At 45.8% G+C, this 25,793-nt stretch overlaps 1 protein-coding gene across 3 annotated transcripts in view; it reads right to left on the minus strand.

Moving 5' to 3' along the window:
• The window catches only part of CTBP2 (C-terminal binding protein 2), a 130,878-nt gene that overhangs the window by 49,817 nt on the left and 55,268 nt on the right, over positions 1-25,793 (minus strand). For 2 of the 3 annotated variants that reach the window (XM_058028943.1, XM_058028944.1), the window contains exon 2: positions 4,351-4,509. In XM_058028943.1, coding sequence (XP_057884926.1) covers positions 4,351-4,408 — 58 coding nt within the window. In that variant the 5' untranslated portion in view covers positions 4,409-4,509. Of the gene's footprint in view, positions 1-4,350; positions 4,510-9,468; positions 9,513-25,793 lie in introns of those variants that run through there. The other variant, XM_058028945.1, reaches the window with a different exon arrangement.

Raw genomic sequence — 25,793 nt, forward strand, 5'->3', positions numbered from 1 at the left:
TAAATCCACGAGCAATTCCCACAGGAAGTATCACCACAGAAACCTCAGCTGAAGAGGACACCAGGGTGCCACTCAAAATGTAAGGCAGCAAGTCAAAAAGCCAGAGACTGGTGCATTAAGCACTGAAAAGTATTATGTGACTGTGCTGGCATTTATCAGCCATCGGACATATCAAAGGATCTGAAAGAAAACAAAGAATATGGATGGCTTGTCTGCCCTGCAAACAGCTCTATTGTGCAAAGTACAGACAACTTTGGTGGCACAAACTGACACGTAAGGACATGATTTCCCACTGGATAATGACAAATCCTGGAGCAAAAACTGTCAGAAAATGTCTGGCTTTGCTTGGCCTTGCTATTATTTTTTCACTTTGCTTCCTGCTCATCTCAGGGCTGCCACTTTTGGGGCATGTGTTGAAGGCTGAACTGACTCATATATGTTAGTGCAAGCTGTGACCTCTAAAGCCAGGCTGTGCCATGCCATGGCACTGGTGTTGAAGACAGGCTAGCACAGCTGCAGGGCTCTGGGGCAGAGGCAGCACTTGGGATCATCATTCAGTGGTGTTGGGAAACCCATGTCCTACACATGAACAAGGTGCTGCCATCCTGCATCCAGGATGCGCCACCACTGCTGCCTTTTGACACAACAAGGAAACGACACAGTGCCAGAGCACCTTCTCTCCCCTGCCTGCTCCCAGAGACACAACCAGCAGCTGTGCATGGGCTGCTCTCACTCCCTGCTTACCTCCTGGAGCTCTTTAATATTTGTTTAACCACATTGACAGAGGCACAGGATAAAGATCAGCTGAGCAAGCAGCAAAAATGATGCTGCAAGTTATTTCCTTGCCCAGGAATGCTGTGTGTGAGCAGTGGAGTCCCATGGGAGGGATGGATGCCATGCACCAGGAGTACCATGGTCTTCTGAGTGTGGAGTTTCCTGGAGGCACTGTCAAACACCTTGTTCTGCCACAGGTAGCAAAGAAAAAATCACATCTAATCTCTCTGTTGTTGTTTCCTAAATGAAAGGCAGGTGAGCTTCTGCCCTGAGGGCTTCTGCTGCCATTTCTCTGAAAGGCTGGAAATGCACCAGGTTTGGGAAGGAGCCCACTCCTACACACAGCAACTTGGCTGCACAATTCAGGCCCTTTTTATCCCAGGCAGAGCAGGCAGGTCTGGCAGCTGCACATCCATGGCTGCAGGACTGTGCCTGAGCTTTGTTTCACATACAGCAAAGCCAACATCCCTCCCTCTCCATCTCCCACCCCAACACAGCTCCACAGTTTTTGCTGGAGCTCTTTTTTTTTTTTTCTTTTTTTTTTTTTTTATTCACCCTGAGGTAAAAAACAGTCATGGAAAGAAAATTTCAGCTCAAACAAATGTTAAATGTGGCAAAATCACAAGCTCATGGGAACAGGACCCAAAAGAGGGGCTGCTGGACAAGTCTGACTCCTCACAGCACCAGCAGCTCCACCTCTAAAGCATACTTTGACCCACTATGGAATAAGACACAATTCCACAAACAGGAATTATGTAAACCACTCTGCATATATTATTTGCAAAAGCCCCAGCCATTCAATGGGTCCATCCCACCACCCATATGGATCCAATTACAGAAGAGGCACCCAAAGTCTCTGGGACAAGCAGAAGAGAAAGAAATGGGTAAGCCAAGACCACTGTGAGCCCAGTCCAACTTCACTCCATTCGGGTGGGCATCACCAACCCACATAATTGCTGACAGACTATTCAAAATGTCTTTGCTGCAGGCTGCTGCCCTGAAATTCCTTTATCCCCTCAAGTCTGGACCTTCATCCCACCCATATTCCTCTACAGATCAAAATCTGTGACCTGGTTAAAAAGCTCACATCTTCAAACCAGCCTGCTCAGAGCAAAAAGTAATACTGTCACACAAAGATGTCATAAATAAATACTTAAAAAACCAAAACCAGAGGAGCTGGTGAAGCTGAGCCATGCACTGAGACTGCACAGCTCCTCTCCTTGGAAGACTCATAAACCTGCCTGTAAAGGCTGTGAACTGGCTTTTTAAACTATACCACCTCCTTGCATGGCTTGGATTATTTTTCCACGCAAGATGTACGTTTAACAGAGTAATACAACCACTGCAACTCCTTAATAAACTCTTTTAATGCCCCGACAGTTTGTAAGGCATTTCCCTCAACATGTGTCTGGTTATGGTTTCAGCAAGCCTGCAGGAAGAAGAAGAATCTGTCAGGCAGTTTGGACAGTGATTACAACATGTAGCCCGAGGATATTTCACCTCCAGACCTGCCACCATCCTGCTGCATGGAATAAAGTCCATTCCCAGCAAACTCTGCAAGGCTTTGTGTGGGGAATAGTAAAAGGGATGGTATATGCAACTTGAGGAAAAGCACAGAAATCCACCTCTGTGCTGCCAGACATTTAGTCTTTCATCAGGTAAATGCAGCTTTGTATGCCATTCACATTTAAAGGGAAAAGCTTCTTAAGTGCTTCCACAGAACAGGAAATCGTTAAAAGCAGCTATTTTGGACCACATTGCCCTAAGCTTGATGGAGCAATAGATTCTTCTCACTGAACACAATTCTGTTTGCAAAGACTCCTCCATCTGCTGAACTAGTTCCCTAATTTCTCATCATCTTTCACTGATTATTCAATATACCTTTCCAGAAAAATGATCATTTTTTTTTCAAAGTGTGTTTTTACAGCAGCTGGGATGGCCCCTTTCACTGCTTTTCTATGCTATAATCCAAGATTAGGAGCCTATAGCAAAAATAGCCATCAGAGAGGCCAGTAGAGTATTCAGCTGTCCTACAAATCTAGTATTTTAGCAAATCCAAAGCTTTTTGCATTTCTCAAGGTAATTGTTACAATGCTTCTCACACTCAGCCCTTGTCTGTTGCTTCCAAATACAACACAGCAGTGTCTCCCATCATTTCCATCAAATTACAAACTCAGTGGCAAATGACAAAGTATACTTTAAAAAGTTATGTCTCCTGCACATTTACAGATTAGAAAATAATATCTTTTGACCAAGAAAGAAGGAAAAAAAGCTCATATATCAGAGCAAAATAATCTAAACTTCAATCACATCTAAAGCTCCGTTAGCAGGTTTGTCGTACGATCCTTTTGAATTTCTTGTACACTCAGCAAGTAGATCTGATGGTAAACATCAAACCAGAAAGGCAGCTTTTGAAAATCCAGGCTCAGCTGATAGAACTCTTTTAAGTCGAGTTCAAAGTAAGTTTTGAAGATGAGATAGTGTGCTACACCTGAGCGTTTATGACATTCAGTAGGAGAAAGAGGCAACTCCACATTGCAGCATGCCCTGGATATGCAGCATACCCTCCTAACTCCTCTCCTCTTTGTCTCCCCTTTTCCAAAATCAACAGAGCAAAATTAAAAGAGATAAGTAATTTATGATGAGTTTAAAACAGCAGCAGTGTAGAGTAAGCAATAACACAGAAAAGTCAAGGCAAAATTCCCCGTTGTCCTGCTGATCAGCGTTTCACGCTGAAACTCCACAAAGCCCCACACATTTTACTCAAACGGGTGCAGAACAACCCCCCTATGAGCTCTGTGCTTTCTTCCACCACCAAATCTCATTTCACCTCACTGGCATTAAAGCAATACTGCAAATTGTTACCCTGCAGGCCACTATCCATCTCCTTAAGAGCAGCTGAACACTGGAACTCCTGAAGAGACAGGAGATATTCCTCCTAAAATAACACTCTGCTCTGCACTTATTGCTGATGGCAGAACTTGCTAGAGTGTTGGAGAAATACTGGAGTGTACACCAAAAAGTCAGAGCTTGCTTGCCACCACTTGATTTCTGCCATAAGTAACGTAACACCATGTGAGCTGCAATAGCAAATGTTTCCTAAAAACCTTTTTGCTGGAAAATTACTCTAGAAGGTAAAAGTCACCTGTGCTGAGACACTGTAAGACACCATGAATGAAGAATTGCAGCAAACCTGCCTGACCCACACACACTGACCAAATAAAAGCTGCTACAACAATGTGCTCAAAACCAAAAGAACAACAACTCTTACATTTTCCATCATTTTCTTACAGGATAACAGTAAATATGTTTTAAATTGGGACGGACCAAATTGTTTTAGTGGAAATTAGGATAAGAGGAAGTGACTTGGTAATTAAGCAAAAATCTTATTCAAAGGACTACATATGACTTCCAAGTGAGTAACCAGAGCAGTGTGAATGTATTTTGAGCCTACAGAGAGGACAGGGAATCCAGCCCTGGATTTGCATCTCTTTATGCCTAAGTACTGAAAGAAACAAGGAAAAATTAGATATTCTACCCTAATCATGTATCAGAAAAATGGAAGCACACTCTTACCTTCACAAATTCTGTCCAGTCGCTGCCGCTTGACTTTGTGTTTATCCACAAGTGCCATTCTTGATGGGATTTTGCAACTTTCTGACTCAAAAAGCACAGCAGTCCCCCGGGAGCTTAGGAGAACTCACAGGAATCGGCGTGCATACCGCCACTGTGGATCTGCAGAGAAAGGAGAGCATTGGTAAGGTTTGTTCACTTCCCATCCCTGCAAGTGCTCAAGGCCTGGGTGGATGGGGCTCAAAACCTGGGATAGTGGAGGGTGTCCCTGCCCTCAGCAAGGATGGAACAAATGGGCTTTAAGGCCCCTTCCAGCCCAAACCAGTGTCAGATTTCCAGTACACCAGGTGAGATCTGCCTGTGCCCAGCAGCAGAGCAGGTTTTGGAAAGGACAGCTCTGAGCCTGCACCCCACAAGTCACACATCTGGCACCACAACTCAGTCTCTTTATCCTCCCCGAGATTCAGAAAACCAGCCTTGCACACAAGAGCTGCCAAAGCCCTGCATGGGCTTCCCAGTTTTATTTCTGACTGAAAAAATCTATTCCTAGTGGATAAAAACCATGAGGTTATTTTGTAGGCTCACAGATGCTGAAAGATTCTTAGAGTATATAAAACAGGGGAAGTAGTTCTTGCTCTGCCAGTACTCTCATACCCAACTCACTTTCATGTTTAAACCTTGCCCTGTAAAAGTCATCAATGGACCTTGAATTTACAAGAAGACCTTGATGTATATTCCAGCTGTCACCACAGCCTGTCCTTGCCCTCATACTTGAAGGGCCAGCCTTAAACTTCAGGTGCTGTTTCTAGTGCACACATTTTCAATGCCAGAGAGATAAAATCATCCATGAAGCCACGCGTGTGGATTGAAAGAAACGCTCTCCAAAGAGAGAGCAGCTAAAGCTTTTCTGCATTTTGGTGGCACAGAGGAAGACCCTTAATGGATACTTTGAGGTCTGACACGTTTTGCTCCTACACAGAGCCAAAGGTTTGTTTAATCCCTGAACACTGACCTGACTCAGCTGCAGCCTCTGAATGTGCTGTTGGGGTACTTCTATCAGGTTTGATTTTTTGATGTAAAACCCAGGTGAGAGTTTTTCAAAGCAAGTTCCACAGCAGCATTCATGAATCAAGACATGGAAGAAGAGACCTCATGCTGACAACTGAATTTCAACAATCCAACATAGTAACACACACTAATATTTTATGCGACTGCTGATCCAAAATCCTCTTTTGTATTTTAAGGTGAAGACAGATGACCCTAGTAACAGCTACAAACCTTCCCAAGGAGGGATCCTGCTCACGAAAAAGGCCTTTGCCCCTTCCAGCCATCCACCACTCACTGCAAGGCACCAAAAGAACAGAATTAGTGTAAATCTGTGATTTCTAGAGGCAAAGCAAAGCATCACCACATTTCCAGAAGCTTTGCACGGAGAGGAGGGGAAGAGGAAGGCAGAAATGAGTGCAAGCACAACAAGAAACCCTCTCCTGAGTAGCTATCTCTATCACCCTGTGGAGCCCCAACCTCTCTGCCTGAATACAGTAGAGTGGTTTAAAAAAATTGATAAAAATTCTGAAAAGCCAGCAGTAACCACAAACCTGGCACCATTCATTCAAACTGAGCCTCAAACAGCTCCTCTCCAGCACGTGAATTTTCACACTGCAGCATCTGCAAACAAAATTTTTGTGACAAACCAAAAAAACAACCAGTTCACGAAATGCAGGACAGAAGAGAAGACACCACACCAGAAAATCCAGGCTGATGCCCAGAAGTTGACCTTGGGCAGTGCTTGTAACCTGGAGTTTTGCTTCCCCTTGTGCAAGAAGCAATAGCAACACTTAACTCATCCTCTGGAGCACCCTGACAGGTTCACATAGCCCAATCAAGCATTTCTACTTTGCATTTTATTCTCTTGCACCAGCACTGGCTCTCCTAAAAACACTCCAATAACTTCCCAGAAAACCCAGTTAACCAGCAGGCCGAGGATGAGAGGGGTAAAGGCTCTAACAAAGCTGCTGCACTCTGGGATGACAATTTCATGGAGATTATTGTTATTATTATAAATGGTTATCAATTATGCATCACATTGATAGTTAATTTCCAAAAGGAAAGGCCTCGTGTCGGTACAGCTGAATTCCAACTAAGGATGATCGGCGATTTCCTGGTAGTTAATGGCCAATTTCCCAGCAGCACAACTGCAGCATAATCACTGAGATTTATAGCAATAATTAATTGATTTTTTAAAAACATAGGGATGCTAAAGAGCACGATTCCCACTCATATTAAAAATTAATGCAGCATTCTAGGAGATGCAGAAAACTTCCATTCCGGAGGCAGATGCTTGGTACAGTCAAAATATTTCATGCAACAAAAATTAAGCTGTTAGTGTAGCTAAAGCCCAAGTTGCTAGTGGCATTTCCATGATCAACATTTACAGGCACACACAAGATTTTTTACCTCTATTACATCTCATTCCACTTTCAGGGAGAAATACCAGGTTATAAAAAAAAATCACATCAGAAGAGTATTTTGTTCTGAAAACACTCAAATGGTTCATTATGTTGGGGCTGCAACTCCTTCCCCTTTACTTCCCCAAACAAAACCAATTTGCAAAGTGTACTTAATTCTGACAGAGTGCATTTTCTGATGGACGAATGCGTCCATTAAAGTTTTTTTTTTCCCCAGCCATCTCAATTCCCTGCATTACTCCCTGGAGGAAAACTTCCTACAAAAGAAACTAATAACAATCAGAGAAATTACTGCTCATCAGAGTCCCACACAGCTTAATGTAATGCCCATGAATGAGCTCCTTCCTAATGACATGAACTGCCCCATCTTTGTCTGACAGGTGTCCTTGGTGGTACCAACCAGCAATAAAAGCTCAGCTCAGAAGACTTATTGAAAATGTGGCAGGAGCTGCTGAGCAGATTTGGCAGGGATGGATAAAATGGAGAAAAGCAGATGTGTGGGGCACAGAAACAGGAGGATATTCCCCAGCCTTTGCATGAGGCTGTAATTAAGAAAGCAGTTCTTCCATTTGTGGGATGGAAGATGCAATTAGTTGTGCACCCAACTTCAATCTATCCCCAATGGATTCTACAGCCAGCCCAAGCTCAAAACAATCCCAGGGCTAAATGTCCCCCACCATAAAATAAACACAATCAGACTTGGCAGAACAAAAATCATGGTCAGCAATTAAAAGACAAGAAAACCTCATTGTCTAAGGAAAATTGAGAGGAAGAGGCACACGCACAAAAATTGTACTTCATCCTCAGCAAGATTAGGAAACAAGTGAAGTGATTTACATACAGTAATTGCATGGCCTGTGTTAGCCTCCAACAGTGTCTTTCAAAATGTAAATTTTCTTGAAAACCCTTGGACGCGACGATAGCCCATAGCTATTTATTTATTTAAGGCAGGAATTTACTTAAATACAACACTTGAGGAAAAAACCCCAATCCTGAAGTAACACATTTAAATAGCTTCTAAATACTGCCTGTTAAAGAGCACAATCCATGAGCCAGAAAATGAGAGCAGAGAAAGCTGTATTAGGGCTTTTTTTACCCTCACTTTTGATGGAAAATTAAAAGAAATAAAGGTGATCTTCCAAAATAAGATGCATGGTTAGATAAAAGTAAGAGAAAAGTGATTTCATGAAGAACATCATGTCTTCTAAGCTCTTTCTCAACTTACTCTTTTGTATCATCTTTTTATGGCACATGAGGTAGGACAGGAGCATAAATATCAATCACAGAAGGGTTTGGGTTGGAAGGGACCTTAAAGATGAATCAGTGCCACGCCCTGCCATGGGCAGGGACACCTTCCACTATCCTGGGTCATCCAACCTGGCCTTGGACACTTCCAGGGATGGAGCATCCACAGCATCTCTGGGCACCCTGTGCCATTGGGCAACATCTGTTTTAGAGCATCCATCATAGGCACTGTCACCAAACCACCCAGAACCTGGCAGGGGATTGAGATTTGCCCTTTCCACTGCTCCAGACACAACATCTCACACAGTCCCTGTCTGTGCACAGCCTTGGGAAAGCAGGATGGCTTCCCCTACACCCTGTTCTGTGACAAACCAACTGACTGCATTTTCTACCCTCTATGAAATACAGCAGCAACAAAGTGGAGAGTCTCTACTACAGAAAAATACCAGCTCCACAAACTGCAAAAGGTCCCATTTCCAAACAGCAAAGGACAAATTCCATCCTTCTTTCCTCACATCTACACTGGGTTTTCACATGCACAATCCCTTCAACTAGTGCAAATGTTTTGATGGTACTGCAGGGTATTTCCTGGGCTCTCAGGAAAAGAGAGGTTTCTGGAGAAGGTTTAGTACTCATGATTACTACAGAATGTCAGTCCTCTCAGCTGGAAGCAGAGCAGGATGCCCAAGCAGAATTGTTGAAGTCAGGATCTGCTGATGCCACCGACAGCTCTGCCTGTATTCTCCTTTGTGTAAGGCCCAGTTTTTCACAGCTCAACCACACTTGAATTGAGATCTGAAGGCAAGAACAGCCCTCGGAGCTGTGACTGCCCCAGCCCCGCCTCAGCATCCCTGTGTGCTCACTATCCCGAGCTCTGGCCATCCCCACTGCTCAGCGTTTCAGCTGCCTGGGGAGGGCAGGAGGGGCTGGGAACCAGAGCTCAGTGCAAGAAAGGCAAGGCAGGGAAAAGAAAGCAGGAGCCACGCAGAGATAATGACAGGGGAGGGAAGGGACAAAGGAGACGGCACAATGCAGGAGGAGCACTCGGAGAACACTCTGCCATCCCTCCTCCCAGCCAGCCCTTGAGCAATGCCCTGCTCAGCCCCCATCACCTGCCTCTCCCTCCCAGACTGCAGGGGAGGAGGGAAGCGCGGAAGGGAAGGGACAGACAGACAGACAGCACGGTCCTGCTGGGTATGGGTTTTTGGGATATCGTCTTTTAAAGCACAATGAGATAACTAGGGAAGCTCACAGTGTTGACACACCATTAAGCCAAATAGCCCAGTAGGAACCAAAACCAGATTAAACGTTTATACAAATAGTGAGAACAAACACGGAATTTCGATACCCAAAATAGTTTGGTTGGTTTTTTTTTTTAAATAAGCCTCAGAGATATAAACCCACTCACTTGGGAAGAAGAATCACGGAGTTTCTGTGTGGCCAGGGTTTGACTTCTCCCACTCCACTAAACACTCAGCCATCATATGTGAAATAGGATGCTAGGGGAAAAAAAAAAAAAAAAGGCTTTTTCTCATTTTTTCTCAGGAGAACTACCCTGGCTGTAAATCACACCTTGAGTTTGGCTGGGGTAGAGTTAATTTTCTTCGTGGTAACTGGTGTGGGGTGCTGGTTTGGCTTTGCACTGGAAACAGGGTTCATAATCCAGGGATGTTTTTGTTATTGCTGAGCAGGGCTTACACAGAGTCAAGGCCTCTGCTTCTTGTACTGCCCCGCCAGTGAGGGGTCTGGGGGGACACAAGGAGCTGGGTCATCCCAGCTGACCCAGGGATATCCCAGACCATGAGGTGTCATGCTCAGCATGTGGAGTGGGGAAGAGGAAGGAAGAGGGGGAAGTTTGGAGTGCTGGTGCTTCCAAAGTCATGACTATGGCATGATGCAGCCCTGCTATCCTGGGCATGACTGAACACCTGCCTGCCCATGGGAGGAGGGGAGTGAACTCCCTGTTCTGCTTTGCTTGGGTGCAGGGCTTTTGCTTTCCCTATTAAAGTGCCTTTATCACAACCCACGAGTTTTCTCACTCTTACGCTTCCGATTCTCTCTCCCATCCCTTGGGAGGGAGTGAGTGACTGCATGGGACTGAGCTGCCAGCTGGGATTAAACCTCAACACCCTCCCAGCAGTCTGCAACCCCCCCAGACCATCGTCACCCTCAAAACAGTGAGGGCAGGACTCCTGCTATGAAGCCATTATTAATTAGGTTTAATGTTTTTAGCAGTTATTATGATTTTGCTGCCACAGAGCGTTGGGTGATGTTCTGTGTTAAGGCTTCCCTGTGGGAATGCCTGGATGCTGCTGGGGTGGCAGGAAGAAGAATAATTATTTGTCCAGCTTATTTTCCAGCCCAGAAACCTAACAATCCTTCAACTGCCTGCCTGGTGCCTTCCCCCAAAACCTGCTGGGGAAGGTGCACTCCCTGGATGCAGGGAAAAGAGGGAGGCAGCAGGTTAAACGTGTTCATGGAGAGCCAGCACTCCCATGTGAGCACCTGCTGGTGGCACACAAAGGACTCTTCCACTCCTCATCACACAGAAAAGGTGAATAACACCCTGTACGAGTCTTGTGCTGAAGAAGTGGTAACAATTTTGAGGAACCTGCTATTATATGAGTGAACAAAATGTACCATAATGGCATATGAGCCTGCACATCTGCTGCTAAATTAAACACACTACATAATGATGCAGACCACATCTTAAAACACTGTGCAATGAGATAGAGACTCTGCCAAAATAATGAGGCTTTAAAGATGACACAGAGAGCCTGATCCTGCATCCCTTACAGACCCTGAAAGTCACAGTGATTACTCCTCAGCAGTTCTACTCCATCAAAGCTACTTGTTGACTCAGAAGAAAAATCACAATTATATACAGGTGCCCTTCAAAGGGAAAAAAAAACATATGGGTTTGCAGCATTTTTCTTTCTCTCCATCTTAATGATGTGTAAAGCACTAGAAAGGTTTTTGTTTGGAACTGGATTTTTTAGAAAAGTTTCTGCGAGAATTGCGTGTCAGGCTACAAATTCCTCTCCAGACTGGGTTCTCAGCAGCCAGACAGATATTATGAAGATCAATTGAAATGACAGTATTCAAGTTGCCTCAATAGCCATGGTACAAAAAAGAAGGGAGTGAGACATCCCTTTTATTTTCAACTTCTTTTACCTATTTCAATTTTCAACATTAGTGATTTTCTCTTGACTTTGAGAAAAGAAGATCCAGACAATGCTCCCTTGTCAAGTAGCAACAGCCCTCCACAGATCCTCTGTGAGCTTTCAAGCAAAACTAGGAAATACCAGAACTGGCACTCCTTTCATTCCTAAAGCTGAAATACAAACAAGCAAGCCCAACAGACAGCAAGAAAATTGCTTTAAAGAAAATAACTGTCATCTCTCTTTCTGGCACCAGGAGTGAAGCAGGTCAATGCTCTGCTTACCCTGCACCAACAGCCTTCAGAGGCTGGTGGTGGGCAAAACAATAACCAGGAGCTGAACCCCAATTATCCACTTAGCTTTGAGAGGGCCTAATCTATTTGCTAATTAATCATGGGCCTCCTTCAACCTCTCTTATCTTGTTTTTCTAAGTATCTGACGCTGATAACATGCACACAGATCTTGCTGAAGCACGTAAAGGGCTGGAAAACTACCCTTAAGTTTTCAAATGAAACAAGAGGAAAAGATACATAAATAATTTTACATTCTCCAAGGATCCCTGCCATACTGGAAAATAAAATCTCATTCTATGTTTTACCAAAATTCCTAAATTACAAATTACTGACTTGCACTAATCACAAAGATGAAAGCTGGAGAAAGGTGAACCTTCACTGCTTGCACATCTGGATAAGCAAAAGCTCTTCTCTACTCAAGCCATTAATTGCTCCTGTATCAAAAGCAGCACAGTAGATTAGAAATCCTGAGAAAAATGAGTATTTGCTGGTTTGTTGGATGAGTTATGCAGTTACTTGTCCATTAGAGGGCATTTTATACTGTGGAGTGAAGCGCCGGCAGCTTGGGAACAGCATCACTAACCCCATCTGGAGCTGCTGGAGAACAGTTTCTGTCGACTCTCATTTAGTAATTGCCACTTTTCAACCTTTCCATATGCTGCATATAGATGAGCAAGCAAGAGCAAGGACAAGAAGAAAATAAGATGAAACAGCTATGAAAAAAGTCCTGCTTAAATAAACCCTTTTCGTTTGCAGCTATTGTTGCTTCCAAAGTTTGGTTTTGTTCAGTTCACTTCTCGCCCCCACCCAGCTATACCACAGCAAACTTCAACCTTTTCACTCTCACAAATAGCACTTTATGTTTTAAATTGTGAACATGATTAACAGAGAGCAACTGCAAACTGTGCCGTGGCATCATTACCCATCACTGGAGCGAGATGGGAGAGCTCATCCATCTCTGGAGCTGAACAAAGGCAAATGCAGCTTCCTCAGTGCCAAGAGGCAGGACATGGCCACTTACCTTCAGATGTGTCCTTCTGGTGACTACTAATACTGCTAAATGTGAACTGTAAATTGCTTTCAGCGTCTGCTGGCTAGGGAACCACACAAAGCCACCCACTCCCCTGCTCCAGTGGTTTTCCTCTCCCCATATAAATGCAAATCAAATTAGGAAAGAGGCAGATAATCTCGCTATACATCTCCAGATATACGTATGTTTGTAATCAGGGTGGCCAAACTTCCTGAGTATGAGCTGCATACCAAAATCTCCATGGGGTCAAGAGCCACATGTACCACGAGCCAGCCTCTGTACCCCTTCCTGCCACACACATCCCATGCCCCTGTGAATCCCTGTGCTTCTCCCATCCCCGTGACTCTGTGCTGCTGATCCCCCAAGCCCATCTCCCTCTACGATCTCTTTGCAGAGGCACCACAGCAGCACCCAGAGCTCCTGCCTTGCAGGATGTGACTGAACATCTGCAAACACTCCTGCAATACTCACAAGTTACTCCTGAATTCCTCCTCAGCAGAAAGTTGAAAACAGCAAGAGCAGCAATAAAAATCTGAACCACCTCAGGATCAGCACATTCCCTTGGGAGCCCAAGCCAAAGTACCAAGACTACAACCAGGACCACTTCTCTCTGAGACTCTTGCAAGTCCTTGGCTCTGTATCACTACTCCTAATTAAAAGAAATAATGAAATAAGGATGAGGACATCCTTACAGGCAAAGCCATGGCACACTCAGTGTCCTGAACTGTAACCAGGTGGTGACAAGGACATGATGGTACCCACATCCCAGTCCTACAGACGTACAGGACACACAACTGGAGTGTCTCCAATTCTGGAATTCTGGCCTTCACTGCTAATTTCTTAATTCTTCCACAATCAGGACCAGACAATTAACTATTATATGGACACCCACACATGCTGGGGAAAGATCACACCAGCCCACTTCTTCAAATCCCAGCTGAGGCCCAGAGGAGGAACCTTCAGCCCTGCAGGAGATTCCACCATTGACCCAGAGGAAGAGCCTCACTCATCTGAGGAGAAAAGATGAATCCCCTCCTGCCCCAGCAAACCAGGAGACTCAGCTTTCCTCCAGCACACTGAACTCCCCCACACATGGCACAAATGCAATCACTTTGAATCTTTGTCCTGGGATCTCTGCCTGGACTGGGAACAGCGAAAGGCAGCAGTGACACTCTTCTGTCTCCAGGAAATCTTTGGAGTTATAGTTTGCCCTTATCTTAGCGCTTATATTTACAAGGCACTCTTACATAAAAAGCACTCATCTGCATTGACTTATTTAGCAACATGAAATAAAATAGCCTGAAGCTATTCATGTTGCTTAACGTACTTATTTTTTTAATGTAGACGATGCTCTGTGTAAAGGAATATTCAAAGGGGAAAACTGTGGTTTGTTTGTAACACTTATTACTATCACTGAAGAAAATATGTTCTAACAAGTCTCGGAAGGGGGAAACACGTGTAATACCTTTAACAGCTCAGCTAATTCATCTTCTGCTGCCCAACTGCTGGCAAAATCTCAAATGGAAACTCTCAGAATGGAAACGTGGAAAAACCCCTTTCTCATGGTCTGAGACCTGTTCCCACTATACAATCTCTTTCCACCGGAGTGAGTCCTGTTTGTTTTCAGCACACAGCAGCTTTACTCAACAAAAAAAAAGAGAGTTCAAGAGTTCAAGGCTACATCTCCATTCAGGCGTACACCCACAATGAGAACCGGGCTCTCCGGCCGGCGCTGGAGGCATTCCTCTCCCTCCACCTACCCACAAAAGGGCCTTGTCTGAGGGAAATGAGGAAGGAAGGAAGGGGCAGGATGCAAAGAATGGCAGAGAGGAGAAGAGCCCGGCCAGGTGTCGGGGCATCAAGCACCAAGGAGGGCTTGGATCATGAAACGGGTCAGCAATGAGGATGGAGGGTGGCTTTTGGAGTAATCAAGGGTCTGGGGAGTCCCCAGAGATCTGCCATGCTCCAGACAATACTGAGCTCCATGGGGTCAGGCACAGGCACAGGCAGGATGGAAACATCTGAGTGTTTCCATGAAGTCCCGTGGGAAGGAGCCCGTCAGGATGCAGGACAGCTCAACTGTGGAACGCTGCCTCCTCCTGCCCATCCCATCCCATCCCATCCCATCCCATCCCATCCCATCCCATCCCATCCCATCCCATCCCATCCCATCCCATCCCATCCCTGCCTCTCCCTACTGCTTTCAGCATCACTCACACCGAGCCCAAGGAGAGAGAAGGAGGGAGCCAAGTGAGTAGAGACAGGTTTCGATAAGAGCAATAAATAAGATTAAATAATTCTCCCACTACCAACCTTTAGACAAGAGTACTCCCTGCAACCACCAGGTTTGCATCTACACATTTTTATTCCAAGCCTTGCCAGCTCCCTGTAGCAGGGCAATTTTGGGATTTAACAACACTCAGGTTACTGACCTAAATTCAGCCAGGCTCATCTGGAGCCATAACGGTCCATTGTGTGCCCAGGCCTGCTCAGGACTCCTTAATACACAGATTATTGATGCAATGAACTGTGACGGCTCCTATAGAGCTGTTAGGGTTTATTGTAGCAACACCTACTCGGGGTCCCTTTAATGCGCGGATCGGTGACACAATAGACAGAAACGGCCACGACTTGGGGATGCATTATCCCACGGATCACTGGCGTGACAGCCATGGCTCCAGCCTCCTGCCTCAGAGCAGCCAGCAGCAAATACACCCAAACCTCACGTTCCCAAACCCTGGGGAAGCTGGGGAGGATGGCAGAGAAGTGCAGGACCTGACCTACCTACAACGCCCCCCTACCCACCCAAACCTCTGAGAGGTGGCATTTGCAGACAGCAATTTGCTACTGAAAATAAGGATTTATAATGAAAGCCCTGGTGGGATCAAACTTTTAGCAAGAACAGCCACAGGCCTGCATTATAGATCAAGGCTAAAAATCCTGCCTGAGAAATACATGGAAATTAGCCAGAAAAAAATCAGCGTCCGATTTTCAGCATTAAAAAAAAATAAAAAAAATGTATGTTCCAAGAGAACGCGACGAAAGCAGGCACAAAAGGAAAGTGCTCAAATATCTGTATTTCTCTCTTCTTTGCTTCTTAAAGAACAAAAATATCCTTACAAGCTGAGAACTAAGTACTGTTTAAAGAAAGTCACTGGCACAGGGAGACCTGGGGCTGAGGAAAGGAAAATGAAGACATCACCACGAATCAAGTGTTTGCAGCCTCCTCACAAACATCAGCGAACAGTTCAAAAAGCTGCAGCTGGCTTTGCACTATCGCCTGCATCTTCCCCACCATTTACCAGGAGCTTTTTTTAACATCGGTGACACTTCACATTCAAAACTGCAGTTAAAAATAGACCATTGGTCCTCCCCTTTTAGCCCTGAAAATTCCCTCCCCTCCTCTCTGCCTCCCCACACACTCGCTGGTCCCTCCTTCCCCTCCTGCCCTGTTGTCAGCCACGGGGTGATGGAGGGGTGAGGGGGGCCCTGCCCAGCTGCAAGTCCCAGAGTCATGCAATCACAGAACAATTTGGGTTGGAAAGAACCTTGCAAACTGGATAGCTCCAAACCCCAGAATCATGGAATCACAGAACAGTTTGGGTTGGAAAGAACCTTACACACTGGATAGCTCCAAACCCCAGAATCATGGAATCACAGAACAGTTTGGGTTGGAAAGAACCTTACACACTGGATAGCTCCAAACCCCAGAATCAGGCAATCACAGAACAGTTTGGGTTGGAAGGGACCTTACACACTGGATAGCTCCAAACCCCAGAATCATGGAATCACAGAACAGTTTGGGTTGGAAAGAACCTTACATACTGGATAGCTCCAAACCCCTTCCACTAGACCAGCTTGCTCCAAGCCCCATCCAACCTGCCTTTGAACACTTCCAAGATCCTCCCACTGCTCCCCAGGACCTCATCTGACCCTGGGAGCATCCCCTTCTCATTTCATCCCAGAGCTCGTAGCTTTATTTACAGGAATGAAGGCAATGGCTCTATTCTTGGTTTCCCCTCCCACCTGCTTGTGCAGAAGATGTGAGTCTAAGGCTTTAAAAAACAAAGCACCAAACACAATGTTTTCTCCCTGGCCTTAAACCCTGCAATCCAGCAGATCAAATGTGAGTGTAGAGAAAGAAATTCCTTTGTTATCCATAGCTACTCAAACACTGAACCTTCAAAACCTCCTCAGGAAACAGGCCTGGGGAACGGCTGCTGCTACTACAAGAAGCCCAGCACAAGAGAGACTCGAAAATCAATATCCTTCACCCAACTTATCAAATTTACCGAGGACATTTATACAGTGTAATTAAATAGAAAAGAGATACAAATACAAAAGAGTATTTGCACGGCACTGAATAGCAATTGCATTATCTCTGGGACAGAGGACACTTTGACAAAAAGGAAGGAAAACACCATATATCAACCGAAGAAGCTGCAAGGAGCACGGGGAAGGTCTCTGCTCTCATAGCTCACAGGGAATGTACAGCACTTAAGTAGAGACAGCCACAAAATATACATCAGCACGTACACCTAAGGCATGTCTGCAGGTCCTGCTCAGTCAGCCAAAACGATGCTGTCAGAATTACACTGGTGATGGATATGGTCCAGTTGCCTCTCACCCTTGTGTAGGGTCTCCAGCACATGTTGGGGCACTTCCCCCTCACTGCCGTGGCAGCAAAGCAGACGCTATTATGTTGCTTTTCAGCATATGAATGTACCAAGTAAAATCAATTTTGCCCAGTAATCCACTTGGTAAGTCAGGGATGCTTTCCACAACCAGCAACCACCTCTGCAGACTGGCAAGATAAAATCTCTGCAAGGCTAAACCTGGGAAAGGCTGACTGTGGAAAAGGCAAACTAGATTATCTGGCTATTTGTTAAACAATTCTTCTCACAAGGCTTGTGTTACAAGCTTTTTGTGAGTGCTGCTCACTTTCAGGTAGAGCCAGCTCTGGCTCCTCACTCCGGGTCCCTCTAGGAAGCACACTGCTGTGGATGAGACATCTCTCTTGCCACGGTGACCCTAAAATTCAGAATAGCTCAGTGTGGCGCTGGACACACGCTCAGTACTGGGGAACAAAAGGCAGGGGTGGTTTGTGATTGCAGATCTGCTTCTACCTCAGCCTCAAAGGTGTCATCCTCAGGGTTGCCTTCAACAATTAGGCATTGCCTAATTACAGTGACCAATAAAACCCAATGAACAAGATGGGCAGGATCCCTGCATACTGCTCCCCCAACACCAGGTGCCATGAGGAGAATCCCAACCATCCCCTTCCCAATATCCTCATGGGGATGAGGGAGCATCAGGTTAAAGGCTTCTTTGTTGCCTCTCTTGGGTCTTCGTTCTTTAATGTGAATCACACTCCACTCTATTTTGAGCAATCCTTTATTAAAAGTGCCTGTGAGTCATTTTCTCTAAACTTGAAACTCTAAAAATGGTAATGTTTGGGTAGTAGTCAGGAATTTTTAAGAATTTGCATTCTTCTCTTTTTGATTTAACAGGAAAAGGAGGGTAACCTGACTCACAGAGGGTTTGTTTCCCCTTGTCCTGCATAGAAATGCTGCTCTTGGATAGAATCTCAACTCATGAAATAAAACTTCGGAACATCTTTCACCAAGTACAAACAAAGAGTACTGAAAAAACAAATACAAAACAAAGTATCTCCTTAGAGAAAGACAAAATACCCAACAAGTGACAACCTGGGAGTATCTATCAACTTATGCTCAGTATGCTATTAAAAAAGAGTAAAGATTTAAAGATTTATCTTTTTTAAAGATAAATCTGTGAACTTTGGAATAACATACATCCCTTTCCAGATGCATAACACAGTAACTGAAAATCACACTGCTAATTATTCATACCTCACATGTCCCTCAAAGGAAAGGTAAAGGAGACCAAAAATATTATGAGGAAATTTTTCCCTGTGAGTATGGGGAGGCCCTGGCACAAGGTGCCCAGAGCAGCTGTGACTGCCCCTGGATACCTGGAAGCGTCCAAGGTTATATATCCAAGGGCTTGGAGCAGCCCGGGACAGTGGAAGGTGTCCCTGCCCACGCCTGGATGGGGTTTAAGTTCTCTTCCAAACCAATGTAGGATTCTGTGATTTGCTCTCTGAACCCAGGACAAATTTTGCACTGCACAGCACAGCAAATAAACTGGCCCACACGCACCACACAGAGCTTTTTTCATCACAGAGACATCTCATCCTCCTTGATGACATCCCATGAGACACTACTGCCACATCAGTTTTGGAAACAGGCTCTTCACCAACAGGGAAAGGTCTCCAAAGAATGGATGGTACACACACCAGTCAGCCCCCACATTTCCCTCCTCCATTACCTCACTGCAGAGCTTGCTCCCATGGTCTCCAGGCAGGACTGGCAGAAGAACACAGGCTCTGGCCAGGAAATCCACCAGAGAAATCACCTTTAAATGTCTCCTGGATGAACTAGGCATCTCTGATGCTCCTGGGCACAGAAGTCATGGCCAGACTTGCATGTTCCTAGGCCCTTGTCAGGAATGAGAGCTTAACTGCTCTTCCCACCACATTTGCATTCCAAATTGCTTCAACTCCTGCAGAGATCCCCACCCATCACCATCCACAGGTGGTGTGGGAGGGAGGAAGACACCATGGTAAAAAAGCAACACCAATGTGATCTCCAAGCAGAGCAGACCAGGATGGAGCAGAAATCCTCTTCATTCCTTTGGGCAGGACCAAGACCCATGGGGAAGAGAGGAGAAGGCACCAGCGGGTCCTGGGATGGCTCCACACAGATGAAAGACCCAGCACTGCCATTCTTTCACTTTTTGAGCTTGGAGGGGATTCCAAGATTCCATTCATCCTGCTCAACCATCACAAACAGGGATAAAGGTGATGGAGTTACTGCTCCAGCCACAGGGTTTCAAACCCAACCTGTGCAAAGAATGCTAGGGAAAATGTTATAAAGGGAAACTCACTTCCCCCAGCTGCCTGATAGAGCCCATCACAGGAAACATCTGCCATCCTCCAGTGAGGACAAAAATCAGGAGGAAGTGCTTGGTCCATCCAGAGAAAAGAAAGTCAGAAATACTACATCTCTAATTAGGAGCACACAGGTCCTGCCCAAGGTAGGAGATCCACTTCTGCAGGCAGGTCTCAACAAAACAGTTTAAATAAGGAGTTTTATAGACTGCCGAGCATGAAAACGGCAGCAGCCCACTTGATGAGGTCAGGGACTGAAGTGGCCTATGGTACTTGTAAGAGAAAACATCTGTTGGTGTTAAAAGGTCAGCAGGAAATGAACACTATTTACTTTGTCCTTACTGGTTGGGCCACTGCTCCTCGAAAGAGAAGCACACATGGCTCAGCTTAGCGCTGTCCCCTCGACAGCCGTCCCACAGCTGCCCACCTTCAAGTCCCCCTGGTGCACCAGGAACCCCCTGAGCAGCCCCTGTTAGGGGGATGAGGCTGTCCTTCCCCCTGGCAGACCCCAGGGAGCCTCCCTCCCTCCCTCCTCGTGGGAGGGAAAAGTCCTTCACACCGGCTCAGGAACAAGCCGTTAAAATAAATCCGTCAACATAAAAGCGAAAAAACAAGAAGTTTCTTCTGAAAAACAGGAAGCGTGAGGTACATAGCAGCTTAAAATAGCGCCCGCTCGATTTGTTGACAAAACACGGGTCCCAAGGGGTCGTGACTTTCTGTAGGTTTTTATTTTTCCTGAGGGCTGCCAGGAGCACCTCTGTGGCTGCCCGGAGCTCTGGTGGTGCCCTCGGCCGGGGCCTGGCACGGCTCCCTGTGCCCGCCCGGGAGGCCAATGGCCGCAGGCCCGGCCGCGCTTCCTGTGCGCGGCTCGGGGCTCCCACAGGAAACCCCGACGGAAAACGGCCCCGCTGCAAACCAGGGCTCGCTCCAATAGGTAGAGACAGTGTTCAAGGCTGGCACACCCCCGATAAAGCTCAGTCTGAAGGTCTAAGTGTGTAGGACTAGTGCTGGTTGCAGACTTTCCCGGCCTTGCTCTTCACGCGTAGAAGAGCGCAAGGCCGGCCAGGCAGGACGAGCTGCTGGCATCTCAGGACAAGCTTAAAATGATAATGGTCTGATCCCGAGCCCTAGAGCCAACAAAAATTCCCAAACCAGGAATTTCAGGATGGCATCTTCTGCAGAACAGAGGAGGAAGGAAATTTTATGCTTCAGCATTCTGTCAAGGTTGTGTGATACTCTTCCATTCCTCAGTAACTCCCCAGATGGGGTTCTGCCTCTCCTTCCCCACAACCACAAAACTATAGAGGGGTTTGGTTTGAAAGGTCCCTAAAAATAATGCAGCTCCACCCTTCCACACCTTCCAGGTTGCTTTGAACCCTGTCCAATTTGGCCTTGGACACTTCAGGGATCCAAGGGCAGCCACAGATTCTCTGGGCACCCTGTGCCAAGGCCTCAGCACCCTCACAGGGAATAATTCCTGCCCAATATCTAACCTACATCTCCCCTTTTTAGTTTAATACCATTCCCCTTTGTCCCATCCTGATTCAGTCTGCAGAGGTGGAAAGCAGCACCATTTTTTTGGTCTTATTTAAAATAAAACCTGAACCACATAAAAGCAAGAATAACCCTCTCAGATGATCCAGTGTAGACTAAAAGGACTATACTGAAAAGCAGGATGAGATATCACCCCTTTCCACATCCCCTGGCCTACAGACCAAGGCTGCCTGTGAGCCCTGCCCGCCCTCTCCTCACACACCACACCAGACACGAAGGGGCCCCAATGGTGAATAGCTAATTATTGGCCCACATTAAATTATTTCTCAAATTAAGATTTGTGGGTTTTCCCCTCGCCTAACAATACGCCTTTGAGAGCAGCCTTGCAAACACACTGGAGCAGGAGCAGCAGTGTAGCTCCATGTGCAATTAGGCCAGCATGTGGATCTTATTGCTCCTAAGGACTCTCATTTGATTTCCCGCACCACCAACTGGTGAGAAGTTTTCAAGTCTATATAGAGAAGAATTAGATCACTCTTTGGGGTGGTCGCATCTGGGGTTGGAAAACCAGATGGAGCGCGTTTTCCCGAGCCCTTTGTAATTGAACCAGCACACCAAGTTGCTAGGGAGCAAGAGAACACAATCCCTGCTCTGGGGCAGCCCGCAGCAACGCCGCTGCCGTGGCTGCCAGCACTCGTAGGCACCATCTGAAGTGCCAGCAGGGAAAACGGTCACACAGGCTGGGGTTTGTACAATATCAATGTGAACATGGACCTACTGCAGGCAGGGAGGAGCTCAGGGACTCCTGAACATAAACATCTGCACCCATGGTCACAGAGTCACCAAAGGAACCCAGGAGATGAATTTCTTCAGCTCCCCAAAAATGCAAAGTTCTCAAGAGTAGGCTGAAGCTGGGGAATGAAGAGGAGAGTGCAGGAAGGAGCAATATGGAAGCTTCAGCATTTTAAAGCTGAGTGGGGACTGAGCCATGAACACTGCCCTTCCTGAGGACCAGGAAGGTGCATCTGACAGAGAACAGGATGGACATAAGGCTTTCCTAATTAAAACATGTTTTATTGACTGAAGTGAGAGATGGATGAAGTGGTTGCCTCCAAACCTTGACCAGCAGCAATGCACATACACACAGAGCTGCAGCATAACCACAGACTGGTTTGAGCTGGAAGGGACCTCAAAGCTTATCTCATTCCCGCTCCCTGCCATGGGCAGGGACACCTTCCACTGTCCCAGGCTGCTCCAAGCCCTGTCCAGTGTGGCCTTGAACACTTCTAAGGATGAAGTAGCCACAGCTTCTCTGGGCTTCAAGAGTCTCACTACTCGCACAAGGAAGAATTTCTTACTAATACTTGATCTTATCCTGCCCTCTGTCAGTTTGAAGCCATTCCCCCTTGTCCTGTCATTCTGGGCCCTCACCCAAAGCCCCTCTCCAGCTCTCTTGGAGCACTTTTAGGTACTGGAAGGGACTCCAAGGTCTCCTCAGAGCCTTCTTCTCTTTAAGTTGAACAACACCAGCCCTCTCAGACAGTCTCCAGAGCAGAGGTGTCCCAAATGGCACAGTCTTTGCCAGGGAATGGCGATTTTAAAGACAAAAAATGCATCTATTTTTCCCAGTGCTTACCCATGTGCCACATTTTAATACGTATGGGTTTAAAACCTCCTTATCAGCAGCTAACATGGAGCACGAGTCCCCAGCATGCAGGAAGCATATGGATATCCTACTCTCCTTTCCTTTCCTTTCCTGCCATTTATTTTCCTCCTTGGAACTCAGAACATGCAACAACAAAGTCACGAGTCAAACCATAAAAATGAGGCAGAATTTCTCCTTCAAATGCTGAGTCTGCAGCTGGAGGAGCAAAAGCAACCTACAGCTTCCCATGTGGCATCCCTGGGGCAGGCACGGTGAGGGAGGGCTGCTCTTCCTCCCTCCACCAAATATTCCCAAAGCACAGCGATTTAAAGATGAATTAGCCATTCCAGCCTAAGCAGAACACCTTTCAATATTTGTTTGGGATTTTTTCAGAAGGGAGCAACAAATACAAAAACAAATATATGTCCAGAGTCAGCACTGCACGACTCAAAAGCTACACAGATGAGTCACTTCTCATGAACATGGCCTGCATATAAACATTCACCTTGAAAATAATCCTGCAACACTGAACCAGGAGAGCAGGAGGGTGGTGGGGACATGACAGAGCTCAGATAAAAGAGGGAATGGGTGATGGGGAAGCTGTCAGGAAGAGGGACCCAACTGAGAAATCCCCCTTGGAAAGCATATGTAAGCACCTGGACAGAAAAATCTCCTTGAAAAGCACTTTCAAGCACCTGGCTCAGCTATTTTATCAGATTTTTGCTTTCCACACAGCCCACAGGTTTTGTGCATGAAAATAAAGATTTTTCTTTCTGCAAATTATCAGCATTTTGAGTTGGTGTGTGAGGAGGACTCAGCTTTTTAAAGATTATTACTTCATAGGTGTTTTCATCTTAGAAAAAATAAGATAACATTTTCCTTTGAAGACACTAAGCTGACACCTTTGGTTTTGCATTTTCCACATCCAATTCCACACTGGTTAGACTTTTCCTTCTCAAACCGGTATTATTCTGGCCTTCCTTTCTGTATCCACCTTTCTCCTGTCTAAACATGTGGGAGTTTAACACAAGCTACACCAGACCTTTCCAACTGTGACTACAATGAACTCCTCCATGGCTCTGGAGCATCTGGAGCCACTGGGATTTCTGAAATAACACGATGAAATATCTGGGTGACTACACAGCCAACTTTGGGCAGCCAATTTTAAATTTCTGGTTGGTGGTGCACCAAGGGAGTGCAAGGTTCAAGGGCTGGCCATCACACAAAGTGTTTCACAATGAATTCCCACTGCTTTCTAACCCAGCTGCCTTGTTTAAAAATAAGTACAACTCTCTGAGGTACACAAATAATTAATTTCAACCCAAGCTCCAAAGCAACAGCTCCCAAACTTTCTTTCCTGGCTGCGACCTCATTTTACAGACCAGTAGCTCTGTGTAACCCCAAACAGCGGGATAAATATGGAACAAAATGAAATTTCCATCAGGCTCACGACCTTGTTCATAACTTCCCCAAACCTCATTCTGGAGCCATCACTCCACTCTGGGAACCGCTGTAACACAAATGATGTTGGAAATCCACATCCAGCCATGGACAAACCCCTGGTGGCACCCACAGAATCGCCAACAGCTCCACGCTCATGGAGAGGAGACCAACTCCTTTGTTTCTATGATAAAACCTTTATTTACCCCATGATGTCTGTCAGGTTTTTCACAGAAATGCCCCCAAATCTCTCCAGCCTGTTTCACAAACAGCAGAAGCCCAAAATGTGGATGCTACTTAAGAGCATCCTAAATAAATCCCTTTCAAATTACCTCCCATGGCATTTTTTATTGCCTCAAGACAGATTTTAGCTTTAGGGAACTCCGGTGCTGGGTGCACACTGCTGAGGATGCAGCCAGTGTCACACACATAAATTATCAAATCAAATGACTTGCTCCACTATGTACCTCTGGTGGCAGGAGCTGAGATTGGAATCAAGGCTTTCCTGGTTCCCAGGTCAGATCCTACACAATTACAGTTTTGCAGCCAACTGTACAAACGGGATGTTTCCAGGCTGGATATCAGAGACCAGCAAAGGGAAAACAAACAATGGGAATCACTTCAGAAAAACTTGATCTCTTCCTCTCCGACTCCAAGTTCATGATTTTGGCATCATCCCTGATGGTGGTGACTTAAACAATAAAAAAGGCAACCAGCAAGTTCATGCAGTAGAGAGGGGAAAAGCAACACAGATTCTGGGAAGGGATTTTTTGGCCATCTGCCCTCTTCCTGACCTATTTTAAGAGATGAGAAATCCCCAAAATGGTTTATCCTGAGGGTTGGACCATGAACTGGAGCAGTGGGGCCATAATGGCTGTAAAGTGCCATTCCCTGCACACACACACACTGTATCCCAGGGCACCAACCTGAACAGTAAACACGAGGATATTCCCCTACATGTGCAGAAAACCAAGGATAAAAATTCAGTCCTTTGGCTCCCTACTGCCGTTAAAATTAATTGCCACATAAAATTGCTGATTCCTACCAAATGAAGCTACACAATTTATCAACTCAAGGATAGAGCAAACTCACTCGTGGTTTAAATACTTTATCTGAGTTATTACAGGATTCTGTACCAGCGACAGTTTTATGGATAATGTAGGTTTTGTAAATTCATTAGTACAGGACGAACTTTCAAAGCAAACAAAGGCATTAAACAAACACCACAATACTGTATTTACACACAAATTAGATTTCCCTTCCCCTTCCAAAGCCGTGCTGGGATACTTGAAGGAAAAATAGGAAAGAAGGTCTGCTGTAACACGACACGAAGGGAAAACAGGGCAGTTCATTAGCACCTGAATCAGTGGGGGCTGAGCTCAGACCTGTTTCCTGACCTAATACATGAGCAGGTCACTTGCTGGCTTCTGATTCAGCCCCTCCAAGCTCTTAAATTGTTGAAGAAGCATTTCTATACCACAAAAGGAGACTGGACCTGCTCCAGAGCCCGTTGAAGTCCGTGGCATCTTTCCACTGATTTCAGCAGGCTTTAAAACAAGGGCACGATGTCCCTTAATTAAAGGGACCACGTCATCTGGAATCTACTCCATTTAAACCAAAGCTAAAACCAGTTTCAAACCTATTCCTGGGTGAATCCCCCTGCCCTTTTCCCGTTGATTAAATGCTTCTCTTCCCAATTG

Source organism: Melospiza georgiana, chromosome 8, assembly GCF_028018845.1.
Source record: "Melospiza georgiana isolate bMelGeo1 chromosome 8, bMelGeo1.pri, whole genome shotgun sequence".
Classification (NCBI taxonomy): domain Eukaryota; kingdom Metazoa; phylum Chordata; class Aves; order Passeriformes; family Passerellidae; genus Melospiza; species Melospiza georgiana.